The 26,600-nt window shown below is 39.2% G+C and overlaps 3 protein-coding genes and 1 long non-coding RNA gene across 4 annotated transcripts in view; 1 reads left to right on the top strand and 3 right to left on the bottom strand.

Moving 5' to 3' along the window:
* The window catches only part of LOC307169827 (cell adhesion molecule CEACAM1-like), a 444,926-nt gene that overhangs the window by 283,028 nt on the left and 135,298 nt on the right, over positions 1-26,600 (bottom strand). The window lies entirely within an intron of this gene.
* LOC307169900 overlaps positions 1-26,600 on the top strand; it is a 351,093-nt gene that overhangs the window by 283,044 nt on the left and 41,449 nt on the right. The gene's annotated exons all lie outside the window — the stretch shown is intronic.
* LOC307169866 (uncharacterized protein) overlaps positions 1-26,600 on the bottom strand; it is a 114,743-nt gene that overhangs the window by 62,576 nt on the left and 25,567 nt on the right.
* LOC307169839 (uncharacterized protein) lies at positions 6,493-25,550 on the bottom strand. 2 transcript variants are annotated; one of them, XM_079890678.1, is made up of 5 exons: positions 25,404-25,465; positions 24,871-25,203; positions 24,020-24,340; positions 23,693-23,829; positions 6,493-7,002 (listed from the first exon to the last, which is right to left on the bottom strand). In XM_079890678.1, the coding sequence occupies exons 1-5, from the start codon at positions 25,453-25,455 to the stop codon at positions 6,883-6,885; spliced, it is 963 nt and encodes a 320-aa protein (XP_079746804.1). In that variant the 5' UTR covers positions 25,456-25,465; the 3' UTR covers positions 6,493-6,882. The 2 variants fall into 2 exon arrangements, with proteins under 2 accessions (XP_079746804.1, XP_079746805.1); XM_079890679.1 differs by lacking the exon at positions 6,493-7,002 and adding an exon at positions 19,938-22,577 and having other exon boundaries at positions 25,404-25,550.

Here is a 26,600-nt window from a genome sequence, read left to right as displayed (position 1 = left end):
ACAATCAAATTAAGTTAGGGCAAAATGGCAGTTGGCGTCGCACTATACTGCCACCCTCTGGATGTAAGAATTTTTTACTTAACATAAATGGTTTGTGTTTAGACAACACGTTAGGATTTTGTACTGTTAAGTTGAGACATAATTACGTGGACCTTAATAGAAAAAAACATTTCAAGTCAACAAACACAATTATTATAAGTAAACTAAATATAAATATATTATGTAAAGTGCACAACCCAGTTCATTTTTTTGAGTGTAACCCTATAGTAAGTACATGTAGTTGCTTAATATTACTCAGTACTTAAATATATAATTACACTGTAACAATGACACCTTCAAATAAAGTGTAACCAATAACTTAATGTGCATTTATGTTAAACCCTTGGTTGCAAGATGCTGAAGAATTACTAGAATATGTCTTTAATTGCTATTTTCAAGGAAATGTGTAATTAAAGACTTATTCAACAAGCCAAAGCCTCTTTCACACAAAGTGTTGATCAGAAAATCGGCATAGAATTACTAGAGTGCCTTCTGTGTGAACGCAAACATGTCCCGGGAATGATCACAGGACGGGGACAGAGTTTTTCCGCCCTGTTGTCTCTGCCGGTTTCAAAATATGTCTCTGTTTTATTCTCATTTTCTGCTCCTCCGGCACTTTGCAACAACACAGCATTGTTTCGCCAGCGACTTTGTTTTATGTGCCGTGAGAAAGTCAAATAAAACACGCAAAATCCGATCAGAGCAGTCAGACTGAAACTATACAATTTGAATAGGATTTCAAACCACATATTTGTTGTTGTTCACTTTAGCTAATTCTAACTTAGCTAATCATATTTCAATCGGATATGCACAAAAATCTGATTTGGACTGACAGTCTGAACGTAGCCTCATAAGAACAGGGCACAGAGCAGATAGGCAAACATGAAACCAAAACACCATGATAATAAAACAACAAAACAGAACAGAACCTTTACAACTCTACATTAAAAAATAATTGTAATTATTTAATAATATAACAATTAATTCACATAACTGTAATTTTAAGGATTCGTACACAGTAAATCTCATATATCATGTTAAATCAGCGGTTTGTAATACTTACATTCCCTTCTGTTTTCTTAGATTTGCACTTTTTCCTGCACCACACCAGGAGTTACAGCTACAGCCACCAGGATAACAGCAGCAGCAGCAGCACATATTCCTGCTATAGCAGTTAAAGGCAGACCTGCATCTGGAACAGATGACGACAGACAGTCCTCATTATGAGAGAGCAACTGATAATGCATCCAGTACTTAACAATACTTTGACTGATACACCTTTTTACATAGATTTTCAGTTGTATGATACTGATTTAACAAATAAATGGCACCAACTGTTGTTTTCAGCAACAGTGCTCAGTTAAAACAGCATTAGCACTGACAGATCAAGAAAAGTGTGATGTGCAAATTTATAGTATGAGAAAATTAAACTGTTTTTTGACCTTTGATGCATGTAAACCTGTTGTAGAAGACAACATAGGAAACTTTAAAAAAGCATGATAGGGGAACTTTATTTAAAACAAAAAAAAACAAAACAAAAAACATTGCAAACGGAAATTATTTAGATAAATTGTTTAATTTTGTAAAATGAGTTAATTCTATAAACTGCACTTAAATAGAAAGTTTGTAAAGAGATTATCTGTAAACTGTATGTGAATTAATATAGCCTACAGGTAAAGAAAATAACTCTTAATATCATTGTAAAATCAAACACATTAAAAATGTGATTTAAACACACACACACACACACACACACACACACACACACACACACACACACACACACACACACACACACACACACACACACATAAACTACCATAATAAGCATTAATGACTCACCACAGACAGTAACATTGAAGATCTTTCCACTGCTTCTGCTGATGATCATCTGTAGTTTATAGAGTCCAGAGTCTTCAGGTCTGGTGTCTGTGATGGTCAGAGACCCAGTCTGATGATCCAGCTTCAGTCTGTCTCTGAATCTCTCATTATCTTCGTTACACTGAACATCTGTACAGATCTTACTGAGATCTCCACTGATTTGAGCGACAAGAATGTCATTAAAATACCATTTAATATCTTCTTGTTGGTTTGTTTGAACACCAGTGTGTAGAGTGACTGAATCTCCCTCCATCACTGACACTTCATCTGTATCAACACCAGACACACCTGAGAAACAGTTAATATAAGCCAAACAAAGACATACAAAAGTGATTCAAATATTGCCCCCCTTTTCTATACATTGGTACATTTGTTCACTCACACAACCAATTATTTATATGGACTCATAACGAATACAGATTGTATCAATCAAAGTCTTACCATGGTCGAGAAATAAAAAGATCATTGAAAACAAACAAATGAAAAGGTTCATTTTCACCACTTTCCACCCACACACACACACACACACACACAAAAGACAGCAAATTCTGGTACATAAAAGTGTTCTGTTCTTCTGCTTTATTGGCGGCGGAGTTGTTTAAAGTGAAAGTAGAAAACTTCGAACTCTTTTTAAGGAGCGCGCGATGACGAGGAGAAGGGGCGGGGTGACTGTGACGTTTTCTAACGTGTAGGCTACTCGTGCAGGCAGGCTTTTCGTCTTGTTCTGTTTGTAACATATAGTTTAGTTTGATTGAATAATTACAGTTCGCTTATTCGCAGCGTCGATATTTTAAAGAATCTACAGCCTACTATTGGATAAAGAGTTTTGATTAGTTGCATTATTATTTTATTTTAAGGAAAAAAAAGTTTTTTTTTTAGAATAAAATCAAATCTGCAATCCATTGAACTAGTAAATGTGTCATAAGTTTAAGGGTTAGGCTATTGCGATTTTAACCAACTGTCTAAAAAAATAGAAATATGCAATGTCCCCATTAAGGTAACAGTAGCCTATACATGCACATAGTGTGTGTACAAAAATATTGTAGCAGCATGTTCATCTGTCATTGATAATAAATTAATACAAGGGTAAACATAAGATAAAAATTGTATCTTTAGATGTATCATGTCATGTTTGATACAGGTACAATAATAAGGTAGTACAATATGTAAAAATTTTGTATCAAAATATCCAAAAAGTATTTGCACAGTGTTATATATTTCTTTTAATTGTGTACTCACATTGAGAAATTCAGAGAAATTCACAATTTTAAATAGTGCCCGTCCCTTGTAACTTGTTGCCTGTCAATGACGTAATTTCCGCGTTATCCCTGGTTACCGCTTGTACTGCCATAGTAACCATGGCGTAACAACTGCGTAACATATAGCAGCACACTCACACTGTGTTTGTTTCATTCATATTGAGTGTTTCAAATAACCATTTCAAATTTGAAACACTCAATATGAATGAAACAAACACAGTGTGAGTGTGCTGCTATATGTTACGCAGTTGTTACGCCATGGTTACTATGGCAGTACAAAGCGGTAACCATTTCAAATGGTTACCGCTTTATCCCATTAGCACCTGCTGGTAGATGTCGTAACTACACTCACTGCAACGAGCATCTCCAATCATCATGTCTGGGCTATAGAAATATGTTGCATAACAAGGACCACGGTCACTAGCGTTAGTTGCTAGAGTGCCTCTTGAGATCAGGGGAGTGATGTTTACACACTATTATTGGCCTACATCCATTCCACTCACCCCCCTAAACCTCACCCCCACCTGGGTCACGGGACCAAATACACCAGTCCTACGGACCCGATCTGAGTGGGACTCGAACCGTTGTCCCCGGAGCTAACAAGGACGCAAAAGATCACAGTTGCTAGAGCGCCTCTTGAGATCAGGGGAGTGAGGTTTTTAATGGCCACACAACACTTAATGGCATACAACAGTTACACTCACCCCCCAAACCTCACTCCCATCCAGGTTCAAAGCACCAAAATTTACATTTACATTTACATTTATTCATTTAGCTGACGCTTTTATCCAAAGCGACTTACAATTGCTATACGTCAGAGGTCGCACGCCTCTGGAGCAACTAGGGGTTAAGTGTCTTGCTCAGGGACACATTGGTGTCTCACAGTGGATTCGAACCCGGGTCTCTCACACCAAAGGCATGTGTCTTATCCATTGCGCCACACCACCCCTAAAATGTAACCAGTCCTACTTGACACGCTCCGAGTGGGACGCAGCTATGCTAACATGAACCCTGAAGACCACAGCCACTGTCAGTCACTAGTGTGCCTCTTGAGATCAGGAGAGCCTACATTCGTTACATATATTTATTTCAACTTTGTATTGTATACTTTCATATTTTGTATTGGATTTGAATGCACTGTCTTATTAAAAGACAACACAGAGGACCAACTTACAAACCACAAATTTACTGATTTATTATTTTGTCATTTGCTGCTTTCAGCTATAAATACCAGCCAGGAAAATGTTTAGGTGTATTATTTAGTGTTTTGTTTAGCTGTCGATATGTGTACGTTATCAAATATGCATGATGGGTAAGAGTGCAGTTTGACCTGTAACTCTGATTTGACTCTTTTTGAAACATTATTCAACTTTCCTGTAGCTCAAAACAGTGGAGCGCTGGTGCTTTCAATGCCAAGGTCATGGGTTCGATTCCCAGGAAAAGCAAGAACTGATAAGAATGTAAATGTGTACCTTGTAATGCAATGTAAGTTGCTTTGGATAAAAGCGTCTGCCAAATGAATAAATGTAAATGACTGTAAAGCTGTTATTTGAGGGTATTAACTGTGAGGTTCATTAACAGTGGGACAGGAAGAAACACTTGGCCTACAAACTAAACACACATGTCTTCTCAAAAGATAAAACCATGTTTCTATAGTAATGAGATTGCATCAGGTTTCAGTTTGACTCAGTTGAGCTGCTAGTGTCTCACATTGATAAGACCAGCAATGTGAGAGGGCAGATTGTTTTATCTATTTTGTTTGTCATTTCATTATTGAAGTGAATAAATAAAAAATAAAAAAACATCTTAAAATCAGTTTCACAACATAAGCATAAAATTTAGTAACATATTCCACTCTAATTTTACACATTCAACACAATAGGGAAACTACGTTTGAAAAATGGTCAGTGTTAAATGATAAAATGAAGACTGTTTTCCAATGTTAGGAATAGTTTAAGTCTAAAGAGACAGAAGAACATGTATATGTTATATATAAAATGATAACACAGTTTCAGTGAGTGTATAATGTGTGTGAACTAGAAGGGTCAAGCGCTGTCGTGGGAGGATTCATATGCATGCAAGATTAATAAATTGATGGTTATCAGCAGACTGTGCAACTAGATCTGACTGTTCACTGAGCAGCTGAAGAAAATGTTTCACGTGTTTGTTTTGGTCTTTTTGTGCTTCTGCCGTCTGATTGGTAAGTTTGAAATATATATTTTTGACTTAATAACAGTAGCATTCTTCACAGATGTTAAATCATTGAAAATATTGGACATTACAATATTAATTTCAACCAGTGGAAGCTAAAAAAGCAAATCCTCCATTGAGCTACTTCAAATCTTCAATATTTAAATCACCATTTTTTGTGTCATCTCAGTCATCTCTAAAAATGATAACCATGACAAACAACAAAACTAATATAAAATACAATTTTCATGTTGTAACTGACTTTGTATACATTTATTTCGCTCTATACCAGATGACTTTAAAAACACCATTAAAAATCTGTCTGTTCATGTATCTCACCCTTTCATTTTCTTTTGTGTGTTTGCTGCTGTTGTGAATGTTTTTTAATTCACATTTAAAAACTTCAGCTGATTTCAGGCTTTGTAAACCATCAGAGGCCGTAATCTGTGTAAAATCTGTTTGTTCATCAGGTGTGTTTGGTGTTGATGAAGTGAAGTCAGTGTCAGTGATGGAGGGAGATTCTGTCACTCTAAACACTGATGTTACTGAAATACATGAAGATGATGATATATTGTGGACATTTGGAGCTGAAAATGCACTCATAGCTAAAATAAAAAAAAAGAAGCAAATCTTCTCCACATATGATGGTCCTGATGGGAGATTCAGAGACAGACTGAAGCTGGACGATCAAACTGGATCTCTGACCATCACAAACACCAGAACTGAACATACTGGAGTTTATCAACTAGAGATAAATGGAGCGAAACTGACATCAAAAACATTCAGTGTTTCTGTCTATGGTGAGTAAAAAGCTAATTTGTCCAGTCCACATATTCTTGTTTTATTAGTTCACCCAAAAATAAATATTCTGTCATAAATTACTCATCCTCATGTCGTTCCAAACCTGCTTTCTTTTTTTAAGAAAAGTAGTGACGAATATATATATATATATTTTTTTTTTATTATTTTTTTTTTTTATTAACATTATGCCAAAAATACTGCAGATTGAACTTCGGGGCTTTCATTTAATTGTTTTACATATCAAATTGTTTAATCATTTTATAGTTTTAAATGACAGAAACACAACCTTCAACACACTACACCAACAATAAGATTGTTGTTTAGATGCTCTTTATTCTCTTACATTTTCCAGCTCGTCTGCCTGTTCCTGTCATCAGTAGAGAATATTCATCATCTTCATCGTCATCATGTTCATTGGTGTGTTCATCAGTGTTGAATGTGAGTGATGCGACTCTCTCCTGGTACGCAGGAATCAGTGTATTGTCCAGCATCAGTGTGTGTGATCTCAGCATCAGTCTCTCTCTACCTCTGGAGGTGGAATATCAGGATAAAAACACCTACAGCTGTGTGCTGAACAATCCCATCAGCAACCAGACCACACATCTGGACATCAACACACTCTGTCACACATGTGCAGGTAGGCCTACTTTTGTGGTGATGTTATTTGCCGAGCTCAGCTCTGTCTTCTGTTGTACTGACACATTCACTCACATTAATGACTGTCTCTCTTTTCCTCTCCTTCAGTTCCTCCAGTCTCAGTGTCTCTGATAGTGTTGATCTCTGCTGCTGCTGGATCTCTGATGATTGTTGCTGCAGTCGTGATCTTCTGCATCTGCAAGACATGTAGAAAAACAGGTTAGAAGAGCAAGAAATGAATGCATGTCAAAATATTTATCTTTTTCAAAGCACAATTTTTGATGTAAGATTGAAAACATTGTAGTTTTAACACATCTGTGATATTTACAGTCCAGACCCAGGAGGAAGACAGAACTGATTCAGCAGTGTGTAAACCAACAACACGAAAAATGGTAAGATCATTTATGACTGTGTTGCAGTCAGTCTGATTGAAACTTGCTGAGTGTCAGTGAACAGTTTAGCTGTCGATCCGTCTTGGTCATTATTACCTTCAGAGGCTCATGTGTACCGTCTGTATTGTTTGCAACTCAAGGTAAACACTAACATACAATATTTCCATTTTGCAGGCCTATACATTCATTAACACAAATAAAAATGTATAAGCAGTCACAAAAGTACTGTATTTTTACCCAATAATAATAAAATATTATAATTATTAGTAAATCATTTCTGAAAACACAATGTCCATAACAAACTTTCTGACTAGTTGATGTTGTGTCATCGATTTCATCATCTGAAAGGGTACTTAACAAAAATGTTTTAAAAACCCCTGCTTATAAAGTTTCGAATTCGTACAATTTGAAGATAATCGATATGATGTTGAAGTGTTGAGCTATATTTCACAACAAGAATCAAACACTAGGTTTTTGTTATTTAAATAGACCTAAATGTCTCATTTCATTATGTGCCATTGTGCCTAACGTTCACACTCTTATTATAATCAGATTAGATCAGCGTGTGAATGTGACATTATATTGGTTAAATTCGAAACGTATGAGATCGTGTGAGATTTTCGTTAAGTTATCTATTTGTTATCTAAGAGTATACTCTGACACTTCAATGGTATTTCTCATTAAAATGCTAAAACACTCAGTGTTTGAAAAATAAAGATTTTCACAAGCGGTAGCGTATACATTTTAAACCTCTTAACAAAAATCTCACAACAGATGAGATGCACATTTAAAAAAAAAAACAGCATATTATTTATAAGGTTGGAACAAAACAAAAAAAAAGAAAAAACAGATTGGGGCTGCAAACATTTATCCGCCTGATGCAGTTACAGCGTCTGGTATAGAACGTCTGCTAGAAAATACAGGCTGACTTTATATCAGGGGTGCAAAACTCAGTTTCTATAGGGCCACAGCCTAATTAAACACACTTGTGCAAAAAAAAAAAAAAAAACCCAACAAATGTTACTGCCACTCATCAACATAGACAGTATTAGAAAGGGACACAGCGACCTTAACGGAGAAAAGTGAAGTCAATTAGAAGCAGTCACGTCCTGATGGCTGAGCGTACTGCGCAGACTCAAACTGAGCTTGGCGACGTAGATGTGACGCGAGCAACCTGTCTGACAGTTTTAAGTCTTCTAGTAGCTGTGCCAAGCGAAATCTGAATCATTCCCTCCGAATCTTGCAGAGACAGAGAGCGTGAGTAGGAGCTGTCCATGAGCTAGGAGCAGGAGTAAAATTATTCGCTATCAAAGTGACGCCAAAATAAACGTGAGTCAATGGAAGGTCAGTGGTGATGGCTTGATAACCAATGGCGGCCCCCAGGGAAGGTACGCTTTCCGGGTGCTGGATTACCCCCTTGCTCATCAACAGAAGATGTCACAGTTGCTAGGCGACAACAACAAAAACAATCCTCCGTAGGCAAGAGCGTCTCATTTTATAACACTCAGTCTGACCTTCGCGTCCTTCAAAGGATGCAGCCTCTGAATTGAGACCAAGCCCAGCCCAGACTTCTTACCTGTATTACCCACCTGTGGATCTACTTACCCGTAGTCCAGTTGTTTCCCATCGTCTCTGTCCTTCGTCGACTCGCCCTGTGTTTCATCATCATCGTCATCACCTGCAAAGACATTATTCAAGTTCAGCTAAGTGTTCACCTTATCAGCATTGCTTTCATCGTTCATCTCATCCTGCACTTAATAAAGTTTGTTTGTTTGTAACACTCTACCTTGTCTGCCTTCTTATGGATGTGACACAGACGTGCACCTCTCCAAAAATGTAACAACTCGTCAATTTTACGCGGACACAAGCGCTGTGATTGGTCTGCTAGAACCGCTCCGTCGGTTTCACATGCTCCCTCTGCACATGTAATTGCACGTCAACACGGACAACGACGCAGAAGTATAAATGAAAACCAACGCGTAGTCTATAGCGTAGAGGCTTCGGCGTAGGTCCATCGCAAAAGTATAAATCAGCCTTAACCCTTTATCGGGCGAGGAACCATATTTGGTAACTTAATCGCGCATTCAAACTGAGTCTCCCCTGCCTGTTTGCGTTGTCATATGAGCGCATAGATTTCTCCTAGCCAATCAGCGAAGATCAGGCTACGTCACTGATAGTCACATGATGGCATCTGACCAATCAGAAGTTGCGCGGAGCATTTCAAACTTCAGTGTCGTTCCGGATATTGGAAAGTGAGGTTATGCGCTACTACCTACTCCCACATCAGCGCTAATAACTTCAAAACAAAAAATTGTGAGTTGATGAAACTCACACATTCTATGGTTGAATAGTTGTGCAACATGTTGAGATAGGTGTTGTTTGCATAGATTTCTTGAAAGTATTGACATTTGTGGCATGAAAAATGGTGAGACCATATTTGATCATACGCCCTGTTCAGGTAAGATTAGCGAATGTCCATATTTAGACATACGCCCTATGCGTATAGAAAAGCCGTACTAGGGTATTTTTTCTACAAATAATGCATTATAACCACAGTCTATGATTATAACGTAGGACAATAGTATTTACTAGTGCATTGGATGTTATCACAGGTTTGAATAACATTATAAAGTGATCCAGTGGGAAACGTAACACATTTATAGACATTTTATATTGCCATAGATGTTGAAATATGTGTGGTTTTGGTCAGTTTTATGACCTTTATAACAGTTTTTAATACTTATAATGATATTTTGCACTTCTTATTATATATTTACCCTTTATGTGTAAGTTTTATGCCCTTGAAACAGTTTTTATCATAGTTAAATGCCATGTATTGGTGTTTTTTTTTTTACTGTGAGACTTATTACTGCTAAAATAAGTGGTACCACCAGTACTTGACCATACCAAAGATCAGTAGTACAGATCTTTTATAAATGTATACATTTATTTATAACATTTATAAATGCACAAATGTGCATTTATAAAATATGAATCATATTAGATGTTCTTAGGAGCACAAACCATAAATGAATACCCTATTCATTAATTTAATGAATGTTCCTAATAATAATTTAATTTAAAATGTTCCTAATAATAATTTAAAATGTTACTAAATAAATATTTTTATGTTTGTAACAAGTTTATGTGTTTTTATTATATTTATATATATACACTTTTTAAGGGAAAAACATTACCCTAGACTGGCGAGGAACCATATATGGTAACTTCATTGCCCTTGATTTCCAACCTAAAAAAATATATTTTTTTAAAAACTCACAAATGTTTAGAAGTCTTATAATATCCTCCAATAACACTCTATGGTTGAAATTTAGAATTTCCAAGTATTTCAATGAGTGCCCTATAAAGGGTTAAGGAGTTTATGGTTATGCCTACTTGCCCTGCCAAAATTTTCACTAGCCCCACTAACAGAACAAAGATACAAATTAAATAAACAAATTTCAGGTAGGTCTAACTGTATTCATGTATGAACTGAATATATATTGATCCTTATTAAAGCTAAAGAAGTGATTTAGGTGTATTAAGCTACTGTCACTTTAAGAACAAATGCATGATCTGACACATTTAAGATATTCTCCCAACTGTTTAAGTTCATTAAGACTTTTTATTTTACATCAGTTAAGCCAACTGCCATTTTGTCTTAATTTTGTGTGTGTACACATCCGTTTAAGTGGATGAGATAAGACACAAAGAACTCAGTTCAGTAGTGCTGACTCGATGTAGCACCAATGCTATATTTTTTCTATATATCCTAAGAATTTTTTAACAAACAAGTATTCATTACTTCAATGAGCTCATTGATTCTGCCTTAAATTAATACATTGTTTAAATTAATACATTATTAGCCAACTGTGTGATTTGTATATGTACATTTCTGAGATACATAACTTGGACACAGTCACCTCTGATGTTGCCAGATCAATCTAAATTGTAATGTGGACTCATGCATTTTCTGTATAGCTGCTTTACAATATGTATTGTGAAAAGCGCTCTACAAATAATTGTGAATTGAATTGAATTGAATTGAACATATCTGCGCACAGAAAACATGTTGTGGTTACCCAACTGAGTTTTTTCGAGTCTTCTTGCTCGTGAACGGTTTAAAATCATTTGAACGTTTATGAAGACAATTTCTAATATTGCTTTTCTAAATAACAAGCGGAATTTTGATATCAAGCAGCGAAAACCCAATCTCACTCAAAATCTGGAGCTGAATTGAACATCACACCAATTTTACAATCAGTCCTTGTTTGGCATGGGGCCAGGGTGGGCCAAACTCCTGATTGGGTGGGCCATGCCAACTCTTGCCCCCCTGTGGAGCCGGGCCTGATTGGGACACAGTGTGTTGGAGCAGGGCTGGAACTAAACTCTGCAAGGCTGTGGCCCACTAGGAATTGGGTTTTGCACCCCTGCTCTATATGCTTGCTATTATTAGCAAAGAAATTATTTTACAGACACTTTAATAAGGTCTTGTTTTAAAGGTTGGTCTGCTATTAATTTTTACTTTGCATCAGCAGTTCCTGATTGTGTTTCTGTTTCCTTGCAGAAATCAAAGAAAGAGGATGTGTACGTAAATGTCCCTTAAAATTGATGATCAAATACTGGATCTACTGGATCTGATGTTAGAGCTCATACGGGCCCTGACTCACAACCTTTGGTTTCTGACAGAATCTCTGTTTTGCTTTTGATCTTTCTATGACATTGTTTGATCACATCTGGGGTTTTTCACAAGTTGTTATTGTGATTTCTGATATTGTGTTGCTCTGTATTAGTATTGTAATGTAGTGGTTCACAAAGAGTAGGCTATAGCATATACCAGAAACTCAAATAAATGTTTTTTAGCTTAACAAAATGTACTAACTTTATTAAATATTGAACTGTGCTCTTACATTTGTCATTCTTTTTAAATTGAGTACTGAATGCGTTGCATATAGGTTTACAGAAGCGTAGTCTGTAAAGGCGTTTTTTTTTTTACCCCCAAAAACGTTCAGTGCAAAGTCTAGATAATAAATATTTCATTGGTCATGGCAATCACAGATTGCCTAACCTACCCCAAATGCTAGGGCTCAGATACAGCGAACAAAATCAGGCCAAAACGAATCAGTTCGAAACTGCTTGCCAAAGCAAAGTTCCGGAAAAGTTGGCTGGTAAACACCTTTGTACTACCTTTGGTCTGTAGCGATAATGTAGGTAGGTGTGCGCTGCGGCTCCACCTTCTTTTACATGAAAATCTTTTCTGGTTCATTTCTCCTGTTCAGTCCGTCCAGGCCTGGGTTTCCCGAAACCTTCTTAACGCTACGTCGTTCTTAAGTTACACCTTAAGCTATACCTTATCATTAATACGTGTTTCCCGAAACGTTCTTAGTTAAGTATATCTTCCATAAGTCACACTTTCGGAAGGTTGGTCTGGACCACTCTTAGCTTTACCTTATCACTGTTGCAGGTCTATATGAATATAATTCTGAAGTTCTCTTACGAGAGATTCTCTCGTATTGCGTAAGTTGCTTACGCTACAGGAAAGTCTTCTTTCTTCGAGATCTGAAGCCAAAAAATTATCCTTAATTTTGTATTCATTGTCAACGCAGTGCGGCAGCCAGCAGACCAAGGCAGGCTGTATAAGCGTGCTCATTGGCTGCTCGGCGGCAACTGCTTAAGCCTATCAGTGAGCCTCATGAAACTTCGCGCCCTCCACACCCTTCTAACCGTCAAGATGGGTGTGGCCAGTGTGTATATAACGAGGGCTCACAGGCTGAATATCTGATTTTCTTGTCTTGTTCAGGCCGTACTCGAGCGGGCGAGGACGCGGAACTTTTACACCTCCTCACGCGGGCTGTTGAACAGCTGGGCCTTGATTGGTCTCCTCCTGAGGAGCCAGCACCGAACAGACTCGACGGCTGCTTCCTTCATCACCGCCGCCGACAGCCAGCGTCCAGAACCGCACCCTTCCTGCCTGAGCTTCACAGCGAGCTCTCTAAATCGTGGAATGCTCCATTCTCCGCGAGAGTTTCTACACACGCCTCATCGACGCTCTCACAAGTTGACGGCGCCGTTGAGAAGGGGTACAATGCCATTCCCCCCGTGGAAGAGGCGGTCGCAGTGCACCTTTGCCCGCCCTCTGGTTGGCGCTCAAAGGCTGCCCTCCCGTCCAAGGCTTGCAGGACCACATCAGCCCTCGTCGGCCGCGCTTTCACCGCCGCCGGACAGGCTGCATCTGCACTCCACTCTATGGCCGTACTGCAGATTCTCCAAGCTAACCTCCTCCGTGATTTGGACGAGAAAGGTTCGGAGTCTGCTTCCATCACGGATTTAAGGAGCGCGACGGACCTTTCCCTTCACGCCACGAAATCCGCTGCCCAGGCCATTGGACGGTGCATGGCCTCTCTGACGGTTTCAGAGAGGCATCTCTGGCTCACGCTCGCTGACATGAGGGAGTCTGAGCGCGCGGTGTTCCTTAACGCCCCCCCCCCCCCCCCCCACCGGCCTGTTTGGCCCAGCGATAAACGGGATCGTGGACCGCTTCTCGGAGGTTCAGAAGACTACACAGGCGATGAATCTCTTTCTGCCTCGGCGCTCTAGCTCTGCCGCACGCCGTCCTCGTGACCAGCCTGCGCAAAAGCTCTACCCACCGCCCAGCTCGACCTCTGTCCTCGCAGCGACGACAGGGCGGCCGCCCTCGATCTCGCTCGACCAGCCGAAACAGGCCGCCTCCTTCCCGGGGACCCCGGCAGAGGATTGCGGTAAAACCTGAGCCTGCAAAAACCTCCTAGCCCGAGGAAAGAAGCGACGATTGTGTTCCGCCGCGGCCGGACCATCGTCAAAGCTTCATGCCCTGTCAGTCCCCGTTGCCACGGTTACTGCAGACACTCATAAGAATGGGTGCTAAGCACAGTAAAACAGGGCTATACTCTGCAGTTCGCTCGCCGCCCTACGCGCTTTCAAGCGCGTATCGAGACCAGAGTGAATGGGGAAGTAGCACATCTACTTCGAGCAGAAATAGCTACACTTCTGTGCAAAGGGGCTATAGAACCGGTTTCCCCTTCTATGAGCAAGTCAGGCTTTTACAGCCGTTATTTCCTCGTTCCCAAGAAGGACGGAGCTCTCAGACCAATTTTGGATCTGAGACATTTGAACAAGGCTCTTATGAGAAGACCGTTCAAAATGCTCACAACCAGGCAAATTCTCGCGCAAATTCGCCCGAGGGACTGGTTTATATCTCTCGATCTAAAAGACGCGTACTTTCAGATCCAGATAATACCCCGTCACAGGCCATTCTTGAGATTCGCCATCGACGGTCAGGTATATCAGTACACCGTCCTGCCTTTCGGCCTGTCGTTGGCACCCCGTACATTTACGAAGTGCATGGACACGGCTCTCGCTCCCCAGAGGGGTCGGGGAATGCGAATTCTGAACTACTAGGACGATTGGCTAATTCTAGCACAGTCAGAGGCCGAACTCATCGCCCACAGAACAGTGCTTCTAAGCCACCTTGACAGCCTGGGGCTTACGGTCAACTGGACCAAGAGCTCATTAGTGCCCAGTCAATCAACCTCTTTTCTGGGTTTGGATCTGGACACTGTGGCAATGAAGGCCTGCATGTCGACACAGCGCGCGCGCTGCATTCGACACCTGGCCGCGTCCTTCCAGCCGGGCAGCACCGCACCTCTCAAGACATTTCAGAGGATGCTGGGTTGTATGGCTTCAGCTGCAGCAGTGCTTCAGCTGGGTCTGTTACGTATGCGCCCGCTACAACGCTGGCTGAATGCCCGAGTGCTTCACAGAGCCTGGGCTTCCGGCGGCATTCGAATCAGAGTGACTCAGAGCTGCGTTTAAGCACTGAAGCCCTAGTTAGCGGCCGACTGGTACCAGCGGGGAGTGACAATGGGAGCCATCTCACACCGCAAAGTTATCTCGACGGACGCTTCCACCTCAGGTTGGGGCGCTCTTTTCGAGGGCAAACCGGTTTTTGGCCTGTGGTCAGACCAGGAGAAATGCCTCCACATAAACTGTTTGGAGATGATAGCGGTCGAGAACGCACTCAAGCGAAATTTTTCTCGAAAAGCGAGGACGCGCTGTCCCAGACATGGCCCAGCCTCCCGCTGTACGCTTTTCCCCCAATCTCCCTGTTACCACAGGTCATTTCGAGGATCAGGGAAACGCACCACCCAGTGCTTCTTATAGCCCCGCGTTGGGAGAACCAAACCTGGTACCCAGAGCTAGTGAGGCTGTCGCACTCATCCCCATGGCCGATCCCGGTGAGAAAGGATCTCCTCTCTCAAGCCGGTGGATCGATCTGGCATCCCCATCCAGAGCGCTGGTCGCTGCATGCATGGGTAATCTACGGATACCTGTTGACCTGCCAGAAGGGGTCGTGAACACGATCACGCAGTCTAGAGCCCCCTCTACGAGACGGCTCTACGCGTCTAAATGGTTGGTGTTTTCTAAATGGTGCGCTACTAAGAGCTTGGATCCACGTGCATGTGGGGTCCCACGGGTGCTCTCCTTCCTACAAGAGCTGTTGGACAAGGGCAGGTCCCCTTCCACGCTCAAAGTGTATGTGGCGGATATTGCAGCGTTCGCTGAGACGACGCGTGGACAGGCAATAGGAAGGAACGAGCTCATTATCCGCTTCCTCAGAGGAGCTAGACGGATGAATCCCCCGCGGCCCCCCTCGGTTCCTATTTGGGATCTGTCCTTGGTCCTGGAGGCCCTGAAGACTTTTCCCATTGAACCGCTTGAATCCGTGGATTTAAAGTACCTGTCACTCAAAACCGTTTTTCTGATAGCTCTGTCTTCAGTAAAACGTGTGGGGGATTTGCACGCGCTATCTGTTACGACTCAAAAGTCATTCTCAGACCGAGACACGGTTACATCCCCAAAGCGATTGGAACCCCTTTTAGGGCACAAATCATTTCCCTTTTGGCTCTGCCAGCATCCTATAATGGGGACAGTGATAACCTCCTATGCCCTGTCAGGGCGCTGAGAGTTTACATCACGTGCTCCGCCGCTTTCAGGCGTTCCGAGCAGCTCTTTGTTTCCTTCGGCGGACGCACCAAGGGTCTCGCCGCCTCGAAACAGAGCCTGTCCAGGTGGATAGTGGACGCGATTGCAGCAGCTTATGCCTCCAAACACCTGCAGTGCCCTCTGGGTATCAGAGCCCACTCTATTAGAGGCATGGCCTCTTCGTGGGCCTGGTCCAGTGGAATTTCTATCCACGATATTTGTATGGCGGCAGGCTGGGCCTCCCCATCGACATTCGTGAGGTTTTATAACCTGGAAGTTCCCGCCTTACAGGCTAAATTGCTGTCAGTATAAGTGACATGTATGCTCTGCCCAGTCGCTTATTTGCAGACTACGTTCACATGCTGGCGATATTTCTGGTATGGTACTTAGGGTGAAGTGTTTTATACTCAGACCGGGCTGGGCCGCTCTGTTTTTCATTCCCCGTTACGCGCTGTTTACCGGTGCTGGTCTGTGCTGCTGGCCGCCCGTCTTCCACTCTGTTGCGCGGGGGATTATTCTCTTCGTAAAAGGCCGATGATGTCGCTCTTTTCTTACTCTAATGAGTGCTTATGTACTGTGTGGGCTCGCGCTGCCGGCCCCACTGTTTTGGACTGATATATACTTATAGACCGGCCGCGCCGCTCTATTTTATACACTGAGTGAAGTGCTTTGTACTGTGTTGGCCCGTCTCTCCGACCGGCCACCTGTTTTCAGCATTATGTTTTCCCCGGTCTCCCTGGGATTCATGTGCTGGATGCTCGGCGCGCACGGCGTTGACAAGGGGTTCCCGTAGCGTAAGCAACTTACGCAATACGAGAGAACCTCTCGTAAGAGAACGTACTCGGTTACCTAATGTAACCTCGGTTCTCTCTAGAAGAGGGAACGAGTATTGCGTAACCTGCCGTGTCGCGCCACGAGCTTTTGCGCTTCAGACTACGAAAACCAGATATTCAGCCTGTGAGCCCTCGTTATATACACACTGGCCACACCCATCTTAACGGTTAGAAGGGTGTGGAGGGCGCAAAGCGCCCTCATTGGAGGCCACGTTTCATGAGGCTCACTGAAAGGCTTAAAGGAGAACTCCGGTCAATTTTAACATTGAGCTCATTTTTTTGTAAATTTGGAGTGCTGTCAATACAGAGAACAACGAGCCCATAGTAATCAATTGTTGAGTTCACGCACGTGATCATAGGTACTAAACCTATGTGTGTGAACTCGGCAATCGATTACTATGGGCTTCGACCGAAAACAGGAAGAAAATACAGGTATGTGCGCTGGCTGAAATAACATCATTTTTATTAATATCTTTCACATCTACTGCAGTCAGATTCACCCGTGATCACTCTGAAGGAATCACTCACATTAGCTGTACACTTGTAATGACACATCAAGGATGTTAAGAGGCTAAAAGCAGGTTTAAAACTTGCCCCATTGAAGTCAACAGGGTGCAAATTTTAAAAGAGGATAACATGGTTTTTGTCGTTGTTCTCTGTATTGACAGCACTCCAAATTTACAAAAAAATTAGCTCAATGTTAAAATTGACCGGAGTTCTCCTTTAAGCAGTTGCCGCCGAGCAGCCAATGAGCACGCTTATACAGCCTGCCTTGGTCTGCCGGCTGCCGCACTGCGTTGACAATGAATACAAAATTAAGGATAATTTTTTGGCTTCAGATCTCGAAGAAAGAAGACTTTCCCGTAGCGTAAGCAACTTACGCAATACTCGTTCCCTCTTCTAGAGAGAACTGAGGTTACATTAGGTAACCGAGTACGTTTTAATACACCCAGACAGTGTTCAATTAGGCTAATTCAAGTGTATTCATGCAAAGAATACAATTGCCATTACACTGATTGTTAATAGAATTTTAATTATATTATTATATATAATAAAATTGTATACATTTATTTTAATTAAAGAGTGCTTTTAAATGGCAGTGAAAGCATAAAAATTATCCTTAATTTTTAAGTCCTATTCGGACGCTAATATTGTTTCTCATGGGCTCGTACAGTAAGTTGGTTATTTTAGTGCCGTCCAATCCATAATATCAGTGTTTATTCTCACCCAACCCTCGTAAAAATCCCTGGCCAAACTACTGTTTTTTGACAAACAGGTCGTGTGGGAATTTAATTGCCGTCTGAATCCACATCTCTGAGTTTACAAGAAGAGATTCAAAATCCACTGTTTAAATCCTTTTTGATCACTGCCGAGCACCGTACATGATGTACACTTTTATTACTGAAATGCTGGAAAGTATTTACAAGAACAATATTTCATCACAGCTCCACCTCAGCGAACAAAAATAGGAAAAAGAAGAAAGCACATAAATAATTGAAATGGTTATTATGGCAGCAGTATGATACAATTTTAAAATATGTAGGCAAGGCTATTATAGGCTATTATAGTTTGGGTTATTTTTTATAATATCCCATGAGTCCTAATAAATGCAATTTCAACTATTTATAAAGTGCTTATTTTATAAAGAACATCGCTTTCTCACATAAACAGCCCCTGCACGAGAGAATAATTGATTCTCGAACCATCGATATCAACCAGTTCAGAACCATCACCACGGACAGCACCGGGTAACGTCGCACGTAAGAAGGAATATCTTAAGCAGCTTCCTAAGTCATAGTTCGGGGAACATGCCTAGAAATGGTATACCTTCAGTTAAGTTATACCTTGAGAGTATGCGTAGCGCGCTAAGAGACAACGTTATCCGGAAACTCAGCCCAGGTCAGACGTTGATATGAAATGAAAACATGAGCACACTGGAACACTGCCATAGTAGAAAATGAAATTGTACTGAGACACTTACACTGTTTTTCATGTTTAATACAGTAAAGCTGCTTATTTTAAGCAATCTATTCTATTGTATAAAGTGCTATATATAAATAAATGTGACGAGACTCTCCTGGAGTGCAGAATTGCAGAGCTTGTGCAAACATATCCATGTTTCTATGATGATGAGATGGTTTGCTTATGCTTGATTAAAATGCTTGCTGTTTTCTCAATTTTGTTGTGTATTTATTTTGTTATTGAGAGGAAAGCATGCAGCACATATTTACATATTAATCTAACGCAGCATCAGATGTTCGATTACAGTATAGCCTATTACTGCTCACGTATTTTGAACTTCATTTACCCCTAAACGAAGAACTAAAATAAATTATCTTTATTCTTTAAAGGCAAAAGTATTGCTAATAGGAAAACATTTAACTTGAACACTTAGATAATGAAAGTTATAATCACTTTAGCTTTCAACATACCAAGTGTATTAGCAAATGCCATTGTAGCCTACACCTTCAGGTGATAGGTGTGTGGGAAAAAAATACCAATTATATAGGTCAAAAAAAAAAAAAAAAAAAAAGGAACTCCCGCACACTATCAGTTACAAAAATGTATCAAAAAATATTTATTAGCAACGTTTCGGTCTCACGACCTTCATCAGGCATATACAAATATTCAAACTCAATCCCATTTAAAATAATCACATGACCAATCAACGTACAGATGCGCTGGGTGCAAGATAGGGCCCAATATGTGATAACATCAAGATGTCAATCTTAAAATGATAATAAATATACCCGTCTCAATCAATGTCGGCAATAGTACCAGCAACAATACCTGGTATCAGTAGTGTAGTTGATTCAGTACCTACGTCAGACTGATATGGAATATTGTTGAATAAACTCGTTTTTTTTTTTTTTTTTCTTGCTTGGAAATTACTTGGAAAATTTGGGACCAGAAGTGAAACCACTGAGAACCCAATCTCATGTCATCGAGGAAGATTTTATCAAATACTCTGTCTCTCAATCAGTCAGGAAGAATTTGACATATTTTCTTTTTATGTGTCTTTTTTTTCTCCCTTTTTTAAAGAAAGTTGAAGAGGAGGATCATGTAGATTATGTGCCTGTCAGCATGAGAGGAATGAATAAACTTAAATCTTAAAAAGTAGCAGATCCAGCTCAGTGATCATTTCACTAGAAACTCCTGTGATAACTTCAGTCGAGGCTAAAGAATGGGCTAAATACAAACTTTTACCAATTATTGGTATTGTATGGATCAGTTTAGCATTTGACTCTTAAAGCCTCAAAACTAATTCACAGTGCATTTACACTGTACCAAAAATGTGGTTTGAACTGTTGGGTGAACAGGTTCTGCATGAGTATGTGGTAGTACTGGAAGTGTGTGAGCTGCAGTAGTATGTGTTTCAAGCATCACTTTTAGAGTTATTCATTGTGTTCATAACTTGTTAAAGAAAACTATGCATTAATTGTGAAAAACCATAAAGCAGTTGACAATGCTAATCATTTCTCCCAGATACTACAGTGATTGTTCCTATAAAATCATAATTTACTGTGGAATCTTCTTTAAACAGTGTTAGATGTTTTTCATTTATTTTCTGAGTGTTGTCTGATCCCAGTTTTACTGTAGTAACAATCACTAATAACTGTTGGTAAAAGTTTAGTGCATGAGTGTTAAAATAATTTATAACTCTATGATTCAATATTAGCTTAGTTATTTCTGGTAACACACACAAAAATATTTTAGAGACAAACAGATTCCAGCCTTCATGAATGAATCATGTTACTAGTATGTATAATGAACATTGAAAGATTTTTCAAGTTAATTTCCTTGTTTCTTGTATCCAGGAAATATTCTGTCCAGAGTGCAAACAACAGGTGTCTTACTAAAACAGCTTATTAAAAAACTTAAGTGTTTGTAAAACTACAACATTCATGTCCAGTTCTTGTTGATGTTTGGTTAAAACTATTTTAACATTAGCTTTGAATAACTTTTAAAATATTTACCATGTCATAAACATCATGAGACACCTCTATTGAGGCTTTACTGATTACCACCTGCTGAAAGACAAATCCAAAAATAGGAACAAGAGAACAAGAATGCTGTCAGAAGAAAGAACCAAGAAAAACTGGAGCTGAAGCTAAAACTGAAGGCTAGACTGGACAGAGTATTAAAGTGAAGGCAATCATTTTAATCAAACAGTGATAATATTCTACCACTCAAACACAGCAGCAAAATACAATAATGAATGCCATGAGTTTAAAACAATCACACACAACAATCACAGCTGAACACACTTCATTAATAAAACTGAAAGAGACACAAGATGAAAAACAAACAAACAAAAAAAAAAAAAACAGACAAATAACACGACAGGTCTTCATCTACAAACATGCCAGCAGATCAAATGAAAGAATGAATAAGTTATGAACAATAATTTGTTCTCAACTTCAGGTAAGAAGACGTGTTTGCACATTTCAACGATGAAGATAAAAATATATCTACTAACTTTATGAAGACTTACTATAATTTAATTGTATTGTTTTATCAAGTATAAACACATTTGTGTGTCATTATGGGTGTAACACTTCTCCATCAAGTATTTCTCAGGTTTAACGCCATGTAACAACTTAAACACAGCCTGTGTCATATATGCATCCAGTTACGGGCATTGAATATATATATATAAATAAATAAAATACTCAGAAAAGTGTTTCACCAACTTTAAAATAAATAAATGGACTTCCTTATTATGTCCGTTTTAATTCCAGTGTAGCTGCTAGAAATTATGGAAAAATCCATGCTCTTCATAATTGGTCAACTAGTGTTTTCTGATCAAGGTGGATAACCAAGGGTTAGTGTTAATGTTTCTACTAAACACCAGCAAAATATTGATGCCAGTCTTTTCCAGTTACAGCAACAACACTAGTAAAACAGCTTCAGTATCAGTAGTGGAGTATGAGACTGTGTTGAGGAGGAAAATCTTGGTCTTAATGATTGTCTTGTTGAGGTAATTGTAAAAAACACAGTCAGTTCTTTCAGAGGAAGTAAACAGACGCTACAAAATAACTGATGTGTCAAACCAGATCAGTATTATAATGCAAATGTTAAGAAACAGATAGAATGTCTCACTTTAATAGTGAGCTTTAATAAAATAAGCTTTAATAAACCTCTACTGAGAAACATCAAGCTGATCTACTGCTGGAAACTGTTGCTCTGTTTCTTACTTTATTGATCATATACTGTTTAAGGCTAAATTTGTTCAAAATCACTAAAAAACAACTGATAAGAAATCAGTTTTTGAAGTCGTATTTAAATTGGTAAGTAATAGTTGAAATTTGACTGGTATTGGCGCTGACAACTGAAATCCCGACACAGTTACTCTGTGAGTGAGGAGAGTTTCAGCTGATCTTCTCTCTATCATTTCCTAATTCTCTTCAGTGTCTCTTTCAATGAAAGTATCAAAATTATAAATTATGTTACATTGTTTTATTGGCTGCCTCAGCCTGAGTTTGAGCCTTAGAGTCCTCTGTCCCAACTTGTTTATCAGCCTCCTGCAAGAAAGCACAGATTCAAATAAGGTTAAAAGTAATGAGGAGGACTGATAGAGAATTGTTTTTTTCTTCTGTTGTTTATACAGAGGTTTTCTTTTATGAAATATTTAACACTGTCTTAAACTGCACTGTCATCTTCTATAGTACAGTAATAAAAAAGGGAAGAATTATGATTTCAATATTGCATCTGAAATTCTTAAACCGATGTATTGCTGTTTTATAATAAGACACTTGCTCTCTGAAAGACGTTGCATTGTTTCTCTAGTAATTGTAATTTAGTTTATTAGGGAGTTATTATTGTTTTTGATAGTTTTGACACTGCCTCACCTGTGAACATCTGTTTCTGTAGTGTTAATACTGTTAAAACATAGGATAAAATCAAGGATGAAAAAGATAACTATTAACAGTGTACAGTGTTACACCCTTAGTTGCACAAATCACACGATGCAGGAGAATTACTAGAATAAGTACTTTATTGCTATTATCAAGGAACTGTGTTATTAAAGACTTATTCAACAAGCCAAAGCCTCTTTCACACAGAGCGTTTATCCCAGAAAATTGCCATAGAATTGCTATGCCGTAATCTGTATGTCGAAGTGATGACACATTGTCGTCCAAATGACGTAGTTATCGTGCGACTCTTTGGGTTTTAAATTTGTTTGGTTACACTTCCTCAATATATCTGTATCCATACCGAATGCATTGGTAAAAGTTACACCGTGTCTTTAAGGGATGTGTGTGAACGCATGCACAGATTCCAGAAAATCACTGGCGGTGTGAATGAACCAAAATCAAACGATACCAGGACAAATCCAGGACACATTTTCAGTGTTTTTTTCTGTGTGAAAGGGGCTAGAGTAAAAAATTGACGAACTGAAAGATCTGAGGGCTTAAATATGCAGGGAGAGTAATTTAATGTTAAACAGATATCTAAATAATAATAATGAATTTGTAATAAACCAACAAAACAGAAAACAACTGTTACAATCCTATGTTTAAAAAAGAACTGTAATTATTTAATAATACAAACATTAATTCATATCACTATTCTTTTAAAGGATTTTTGCACAGTAAATCGCATATATCTTGTTAAATCAGCTGTATGCAATACTTACACTCTGTGATACTGGTGCATGGGTCCTGCGGTGACAAATCACACCAGCAGCAGCAGCAGCAAACACCAGCAGAACAACAGCAACAGCAACAGCAACAGCAACAACTATTGCTATAGAGCACTGAGACAGACCTGAATCTGGAACAGATAAATAGAAACGGTCATCATTACGAGAGTGACTAATAATCCATCCAGTATTTAACCATATATTTGACTGATACACCTTTTCACATTAATGTTCAGTTGTATGATATTGATTTCACTGATAAACTGATTTTTTTTCAATTCCTCAAAGGAAATGCATTGAATTGCTGAATTATACTCTCACCAGTGACGGAAACACTGAATCTCTTCACACTGCTGATGCTGCCGCTGATGATCTGTAGTTTATAAACTCCAGTGTCTGTGGTTCCGGTGTTCATGATGGTCAGAGATCCAGTCTGATGATCCAGCTTCAGTCTGTCTCTGAATCTCTCTTTACACTGAACATCTGTATAGATCTTACTCTGATCTCCACTGATTTCAGCGATGAGAGTATCTTTAAAATACCACGTCATCACATCACTTGGTTTTCTTATTACACCAGGATCTAAAGTGACAGATTCTCCCTCCTGTTTATTCACTTCATATAGTTCAGAAGCAGAAAAACCTGAAACACAAAGCAACAGCTGCTGGAGGATCTTTCTGGGGAAAACAGATACACTACAAAAGAACTGCACATGAATGCGGTTGCACAAGCCCCTTCTTAACTACTGATCTGAAAAGAACCATTTATGCCTGGTTTGTGCTTATAAACACATTTTACATATTTTTATTCTCATTTAAATGGATAATAATCAGCTGATCAGAGAAGGCGTGATTAGACACTGTCATCTGAGCTCACAGCTTCCTTAAAAAAAAAACTTACAACTAATAGCTGGCAAATGCAAATGATTTAATGATTTTAAAACAAAGCAAACTGTTTTATTATAGTGAGATAATTCTATAAACTGACATTAATTAGCAAGTTTGTAAAGAGATTATCTGTAGACTATATGTGAATTAACATACAGGTAAAGAAAATAACTCTTAATATCATTGTAAATAAATAAACAAATTAACAGTGTGATTTAAGCACACATAGGCTATACTACAGTTTAGTTTATATATAAACTAAAATAATAAACATTAATGACTCACCGTGAACAGTAACATTGAAGATCTTTTCACTGTTTCTTCTGCTGATGATCAGTAGTTTATATTCTCCAGAGTCTGTGTTTCTGATGTTTGTGACAGTCAGAGATCCCGTCTGATGATCCAGCTTCAGTCTGTCTCTGAATCTCTCAGTATCTTCATTACACTGAACATCTGTACAGATAAAACTCAGATCTCCACTGATTTGAGCGACAAGAATGTCATTAAAATACCATTTAATATCTTCTTGTTGGTTTGTTTGAACACCAGTGTTTAGAGTGACTGAATCTCCCTCCAGCACTGACACTGACACTTTATCCGATCCAACACCGAAAACATCTGAAAAAGAATCAGTTAAATAAGTCAAACAAAAACATATAAAATGTTGTGATTTCAACAATGCCCCCTTTCCCTATACATAGCTATTTGTTCACTCATGCAACCATGTATTTTCATATCTCATGACGAAAATTCACCATAAATCGTTTTTTATCGTTGACCAGGAAGAGAGATAATATTGTAACAAATCAAAGTCTTACCATGGTCGAGAAAAAACAAGATAATTGAGAACAAATGAATGAAAAGTTTCATTTTCACCACTTTTCACTCGGAACAATCACCGCAAATTCTGATCCATAAAAATGTTTCTGTTCTTCTGCTTTAATGGAGACGGAGTTGTTTAAAGTGAAAGTAGAAAACTTAGAACTTCCATAAAGGAGCGCGTGATGACGAGGAGAAGGGGGCGTGACGTTTTCTAACACGCAGGCAGGCTTCTCGTCGTGTTCTGTTTGTAAAACATCGTAAAATTGTATTTAATTAGTACAAATTGCGTATTCGAAGCGTGGATTTTATTATTTTAAAGAATATGTAGACTAGGCCTATACTGTTGGGTAAAGATCTACATTATTATTTCATTTTAATAAAGAACAAACTGAAATCTGCAACAATCCCTTGAACTAAACGTATCACACGTTTAAGGGTTAGGTTATAGTGTTTTTTAACTAACTGTACCTATCCAAAATAAACGTATATACAATGTCCCCATTAAGATATGCACACGTATCGACGTGTAGCCTACTTAAAGTAGGCCTACAGCTCCAAAAACAAACAACAACAACAACAAAAAAAACATTGTGGTAGCCTATCATCTGCCATTGCTTAATAAATTAATACAAGGCTAAAACATAAGAAAAAAGTTTATCTTTAGATTGCGTATCATGTAATGTTTGATTAAATTTATGATAGATTTGGGGGAAAAAAATACAAAGAAAGCATATAAAGAAGCTGCAAGAAAGCTAATTACATTCTGGATAAATTTAATGCATTAAGCTTTCACAGACAGAGTTCTGTAACTTTACATTTACTATCATTAGTTAATACTGCCTATCAAACAATATATTCAGTGTAATTGACCCTTCGCTAAGCCACGCCTGAAAACCGCCACAGGCCAATCGTGGCTTAGCAACCGTAACTAGGCACTGGAGGTCTGGCAAGCTTTCGAGCGAGGGAAACATACCGAAGCGTTGTGCGAATGAATTGTGCAAATCTGATAGGCTACCCGGTATCCTAAAAGTTTGAACGGGGGGGTGGAATTTTTTCCCTTCCCGAAACCTAAAACCCAAGGGGAGAAATGCCGGGCGTGGATCAAACAGTGTGGGACGACCCATTCACAACTAAATGTCGACAGGATGAACAAAAACACCTACGTTTGCTCCATGACGTGTGCGCAGTATCCT

The sequence above is a fragment of the Squalius cephalus genome (assembly GCF_949319135.1).
Source record: "Squalius cephalus genome assembly, chromosome: 13".
Taxonomy (NCBI): Eukaryota; Metazoa; Chordata; class Actinopteri; order Cypriniformes; family Leuciscidae; genus Squalius; species Squalius cephalus.
The sequence above is the reverse complement of the archived record's forward strand: the minus strand, read 5'-3'. Positions and strand labels throughout refer to the sequence as shown.

Bases quoted from the DNA above. Each gene is read 5' to 3' on its own strand.
- LOC307169839 (XM_079890678.1), bottom strand. From the start codon at position 25,455: ATGAAACTTTTCATTCATTTGTTCTCAATTATCTTGTTTTTTCTCGAC. The intron at 24,341-24,870 runs GTGAGTCATTAA...TTTGTGTTTCAG, and splicing joins CTTCAATGTTACTGTTCACG to GTTTTTCTGCTTCTGAACTA. The intron at 7,003-23,692 runs GTAAGTATTGCA...CATGTCTTGCAG, and splicing joins ATGCACCAGTATCACAGAGT to ATGCAGAAGATCACGACTGC.